Source organism: Etheostoma spectabile, chromosome 2 (genome assembly GCF_008692095.1).
Source record: "Etheostoma spectabile isolate EspeVRDwgs_2016 chromosome 2, UIUC_Espe_1.0, whole genome shotgun sequence".
NCBI lineage: Eukaryota > Metazoa > Chordata > Actinopteri > Perciformes > Percidae > Etheostoma > Etheostoma spectabile.
In genome coordinates this window covers 5,359,609-5,365,836 of record NC_045734.1, presented here as the reverse complement: position 1 = coordinate 5,365,836, position 6,228 = coordinate 5,359,609, and the positions used below count along the sequence as shown (strand labels likewise).

Here is a 6,228-nt window from a genome sequence, read left to right as displayed (position 1 = left end):
TATGTTTTGTTATGCGTTTCTGGATTTAGAAAAAAAAAGTATATATACTGTATATATTGGTCGATATATCGGAATTTTGGATTTTTAAATAAAATATTTGTATCGGCATCGTCCTTGTATCCTTTACCGGTTGGGCTCTAATAGTCAGGGCTGCATCCTGTACTTCACATTACTTTGTGTGTGTCTACATAGCGTTAATTGTCCGTGCATTCTATGCAGAACATAAAGACTTGGTTTCAGGGACCAGAAAAACCTAAGCAAAGTCAGTCAAAGCAACATTTGTGGCCCCTCTCATTCTTGACGCCAGCCCAGAACCAGGGCCAGTGTGTTTCCAGGAAGACAGCCTGTTCTGGTTATTACTAGGAAAGAGTCTTGAAATCCCCAGCGATCTTTGCCAAAGATCCGGTTAAAGCGCTCTCCAACAGTTTCACAGCGGCCATCCATGTTTCTCTCCTCTAAGGTTAGCCGGTCTGCTGAGAGCAGCAGGGTCTCTGCACCATATAAATGTTTGGACAGGAGAAGCTCCAGGTTGCTCGGAAAACAATGGGACCAAACAGGACCATCAAAGGCATCTAGAGAGTTCAAAGGCTGGCAGAGAGAACTTTACTTTAGGTCCAGAGACAGAGGATTACTCAGCGTTAGAAAGCTGCTCCGTCAGTATTGCCAGTGGTAGTTTCATTGGAGTGTCACAGTGCAAATGGAAACATCAAGGAACCAGGCAATGTAAGACGTGAGCAGTGATAAATCGCAATGTGCTTTAAAAAGGGACATATGGTAAGTCCCATAAACATTTTAAAAAGAGTGTGAAAATAAAAAGAGATTTTCACACTAGAGCCAACCGTTGTCGTGCCATGTTAGAAACGCTTTCGTGGAAGTGACTGAAGCGCCGACCAAGGTGGGTGACCTTTGCCCCGCACCATCTGACCAAGCTAACAAAATCAATCTTGCCACTGCTGACTGGAAGTGATTTTTGTGCCAAGCCATCCATGAACCATTAAGGTTCGTTAGTTTCCTCTCAGGAAAAATGTGAGGGGCTGAATATCAGGAGGAAGACATACTCTCCTCCCCCTACATGCATGTCTTCCCCGAACGGAGGACCATTCAGGCATACTTTGCTTGCTTTTCCGTGTTTATTATTCTACCTCTATCTTTGATTCCACATAGGGAGTAATCAGTTGCAGGGGAGGGGCGGGGGGTCTATTTTCCACCTCACACTGCCCCACTGGTTATCAATGGGACCTTTCAGAAAGGACCTTTCCTCCACTGATTGAAACATCATTTCCTGCTGGACGAGCACACTGGGGCTATTGAGATGTGCCCCCTGTAACTCTCTCACTATGGCCTTTTCATATTTACTAGTGACCCGAAGACCTCTGGTCCAATATACATATGGTATCAACTTGCAGTGGGCCGAGTTTGCAAGGGGCATAAATGCACCCAAACATTCTCTCAGTATGGAGCAGTCAGTCTAAAAGATACAAGGCAGGGTTTTCACTTAAACTCCTGCTCCATTCCAAAATAAATAAGAGTCCCCGAAGAAAGCGTCTGAGCCAAGTCAAGGAATACAGAAAAAGACCCACCAATCAGAGCACCCTGCACAAGATAATCTAACGCCGACCCACTAAAAAGCATGGCACATTAAATTGACTTCCATGTGGATTTCTTGCTTGTACTAAAAAAAAAGGCCTGTCAGCTCCCTGACGTTTTGGGGGTAAGGCAGAGATTAGATGCGAGAGAAGAGGAAGAGGGGCGAAGGAAGGAGGGGTGGAGATATACAGAAGGCCGAGAGAGAGATAGAGATGCGGTTCATTGCTGCATCTCTATGATGCTAAGGGATACAAACCATGTCTCCCCGGCTCCCCGACCAATTACTAACACACACATTGATTCAATGAGGCGACGAGGTGTGGAGAACACGGGCATAGACACGGCGGCAGTGAGCAGTCGCAGAGCTTACACATTAATCTAAACCAAACAATGCTGCAAGTTCACAGGGTTTGACATGTTCAAAATACATCAGCATCGATGGAATTAGGGATCACTCTACAAACACACCCCGCACACAGCATACAGGGGAGTACATGAGGGAGAGAAGATTACCTGTAGGTCAAAGAACTTGCTGTATCTTCTGTAGATGATGTGGGAGGTGTTGTCAGAGTAGGTGACATTGATGAGATATACCTGCCAAGAGAAGAAAGGTAAAAGAAAGTTAGAACTTGGGCCTCAAGCTATTATTTTCATTTTTCAACTGTCTTGTTTTGTCCGGCCTACAGTGCAAATCCTGAGGATATTCCACTAAATTGATATATACCAACCAATCCTCACATTTGAGAAGCTGCAACCAGGGAATGTTTGCCATTGTTGTTTGATGAATGACAAACGATCAACTTAGAGCTGCAAATATTAATCGGTCAATCGATTAGTTGTCAATTATGAAATTAATTGCCAACTAAGGGATGACGCTACCTACCTCTGGTACAGGATGTGTATACTATGTAGACTTCCTAGGGTGTTGTGTTTTCGATCTGCTTTATCTATATTTTTGTTGAAGGGCTGGCTTAAGTTGTACGTTGTTGCCGGACGGCAAACTCCTCTTTATTTTATTCTATTGTTTGTGAAGAAAAAATATAAATGACTGGGCAAATACTGAAAAAAGACATAATGTAACTCATATTCATGTTTAATAATAACTTTAATAATGTAACAGTTATGGTTTTGTATTTGTCTGACCAAAACATCAATAAAAAGAAGAAAAAAAAAGAAATCAATTGCCAACTTTTTTGATAAATCAATTTGTTTGAGACATTTAATGAAAAACAAAGTGTGTAAAGTTAAATTACAGCTTCCTACATGTGAATGTTCTCTAGCTTCTTCACTCCTCTGTGACAGTTAACATTAATATCTTAGAGCTGTTGATAAAACAAGTCATTTGAGGATGTCGTCTTGGGCTTTGGGAAATGCTGATCCACATTTCCTTTTACCATTTTATAGACCAAACAACTAATCGATTAATCGATAAAATAATCAACAGATTAATCGACGGCGAAAACAGTTCTGAACTGCAGCAACTATTCATTAACTCAATCTTGTTAGCACTCATTCAAACAATATGCCAATGCATTGATTGTAATGGCATACACATGAACACAACAAACTCAACAACAAACTCACGAGAAACATGCTCACGCGGACCAAGACCCATTCCTCCAACATGAAGGTTCAACAAGACACACACACTCATAAATCTGTCAGCTGTTAATACTCAGGGATAAATGGTAATGACATCATCCCTCCTTTGTTAGCACACTGACCTGTTGGCCTTTACCCTTGGCTGAGGCAATGCCGCAGCCCTGAGAGGCCTGATAAGATTAAGACAGAGTCCATTTATCGGTCAAGAGGGGGTAAGTGATGCCGCTATCGTTTCTAATCTAATAAAACATACTGTAGATAACCAAGGTAACACGTTCAGAGGCTAGGAATGTTTTACCAGTGACGTTAAGAGAAGGTGGGATCTTTCATCTGCTGACATACCGTTGTTCAGTAAAGGGTTATGGATGTCAAAGTACTCAAGTGGATAAGTTGATGCATTACATTGGGCTTTTGAAGGTGAAATCATGCTCAGTTAACAGTTTATTGGGTACACCTTCAGAAACTAATTTAAAACTTCTACTCTGTCCACCTCACGGTTGTTAATTGAGGTGGATATAATATTAAAAAAAACTTCTCAATGTAATGCGATCGAGAACATCACCCAAACTACCAAGCTCTTGACGTCAAAATAGGTCCATTGCCATTGCCTTTCAAAACAGTCCATGTGTTTTCTTATGTGGCAAAATGGCACTGTTATTCAGTGCCTTCAAAAATGAGATATGATGCATGACTTCAACCATTCAAGCATATAACAAACTACAAACAACCAAAACTATTGAGAGCTTCACAAAATAATGTATTTTTTGCATTAGATTCTACGAGTCTACCAAATCACCTGGTAACACTGTGTCTATCACCAATGTCATTCTTGACTAGTGTTTTCTCTGTGGTTTACACAGGAGCTGGATTTTTGCCATGTCATGAGATCACGTGAGAATCGCGGGATCACAGATGACACGAAAATCCATCATGCCATGCTTCAAGTAATTTGTTTGTGTTGGGACAGCAGTGTACCAAACCAATAAGCTTCCGGAAAGGCGTTACAGGCAGCTATGGCCGTGGTTCGAGTGTATGTGAGGATCAGGGTTATGTGTAACAAATCATCTGGAATGTCAGGTGACTTCCCTCTTTCATCATTATGAAATCATGACTTTTATATAGAATGCAGTGGGAAAGCCATAAACAGTGACAATGATTTGCCTATTTTACATTGTTGTTTGGCTGACTATAAACAGCCAAAACATCCTGGTGTTTCCGTATGTTTGGTACCCACTGAGCACTTCAAAGCTGTACACATTTGGCATGTACTCAACGTACAGCGAAAAAAGTCATTATGAAGTGATTTGCTATAAAACAAGATGTTGTCACCCAGCCAAGGAATGCCAGCTAAGTGGCCCAGACACAGCGCAAATAGAAATCCACTTAGCATCAAGCCGCCGTGAACACCAAAACGATTGACTTTGCCTCTTGTATAGCATTCAGATTAAATAAAGGCAATGTGTTTCCCTGGTGAGGCTTTTTTTTTCTGCTCCTTATTCCAGCAGGCTCCATCTTTCTGACTGATCTTACACTGTCACTCCAACCCCGTGTACCTGCCAAAAGCCTCCAGAGCAGAGCCGAGATGCATGAGGTTGAAGCAGCAGCTTGAAACAAAGGAGGCTCCCCAACAAAGCTGAGGGTAAAAAGGCCTTGTTGCTGCTGGAAGGGGCTCAGCTGCTGCTGGCAAGGAGCCACCCCAGTATGTTAACTCCCATGCAAACAGAGCTACTGGCATCCAGAAGCTGTGACTGTCACACTACATTGACAAACTTGTTCTTAGCACGGTAGGGGGCCTCCACAGTGATTAGCTTTGGCATTTATGGCTATGAAAATGTGCTCCAGGGGTACTGCCGAGTTACAAAAGTCAAAAAACGGGTTTGCTGTCTGCCACAGTGAGCAATGTTTTTTTAAGTGTCTTTGTGACTTTTGTAGTGTAACTTGTGAGTACAGCAAAGAGCTCTTTTAGGTGCTCACTTACAAGGCATCTCTTAAAGACATCAGAGGACATGTCAGACAATTGAAAAGTCAAACATGGAAAAGTGGTTTCACTCACGTCACGTGGCGCGTCATCCTCTGCCAAGGCCACACTTGAATTCACTGGCACAAATACCCAAAATACCTTCATGCTGTTGGGGCATACCAGTCAATACTGATAAGGACTTATCTAAATGACTCAGAGAGATATGCCTCAGAGGGAATGGAGGGGCTGCCCCAGCACTTCTCAGAGCTGAGTGTGTACTATAGGGTTACTGATACCACGTTTGTGGGGCAGAAAAAAAAATTCAATAAATTGGTTAATATTCCATTTTCATCCACAGTAGGTAGTGGTATGACTCTATGGATGGCAGTGTTGATCATGAAATTTAGAAAACACATTCATGGTTGCCTAGAGAATAAATCCTAAATACTATAGTTATTATTATATTATAGTTATTATCTAGCACCTTAAGCTGGTCAAAGTAAATTACTTATTGTGTGAAATATCTTGACATATACAGGCTGGATTGGCAAAACATTGTGACTAGAAGTTGATGGTTCCAAGAAGATATATCCTAACCTAGGATGGTCCCCTGACTTTTTCTCTTGCGCCACCATCTTGTTCTGAGTAAAATGTCTGGACAACTACTGGAAGGATTACAATGAAATTAAGACAGACATCCATGTCCCCCTCAGGATGAACTGTAATAACTTTGGTGATCTGTTAACTAGGTGTGAAAAAGAAACATTTGAGTTAACTGAAAGAAATAAAAAACTAGACCTCATAAACAAAAGAAAACTAATTAAAACGGTGTTGTGTACATTGCGCCTGGGATGTCAACATAACTGTGAGTCAACTGTTGTGTTCTTATTGTAATATCTATTCTGAACTTCATAAAGCCTATGAACACCCACACAGGTGATTATGGCTAATTAGACTCTGCTCAGGCTGAAGGTGGTTGGGGCCTTTGATGGGAACTTATTAGGTCACAAATTCCTTCTACCAATAAGGATGATAAAGGTGTCTTTTGTCCCGCCCTAACAGGTGCAACAGCACTAACA

General features: G+C 41.7%; 1 protein-coding gene across 4 annotated transcripts in view; it reads right to left on the bottom strand.

Moving 5' to 3' along the window:
• sh3pxd2aa (SH3 and PX domains 2Aa) overlaps positions 1 to 6,228 on the bottom strand; it is a 167,093-nt gene that overhangs the window by 147,013 nt on the left and 13,852 nt on the right. For all 4 annotated transcript variants that reach the window (XM_032527006.1, XM_032527012.1, XM_032527019.1 and 1 more), the window contains exon 2: positions 2,101 to 2,181. In XM_032527006.1, coding sequence (XP_032382897.1) covers positions 2,101 to 2,181 — 81 coding nt within the window. The remainder of the gene's footprint in view (positions 1 to 2,100; positions 2,182 to 6,228) is intronic.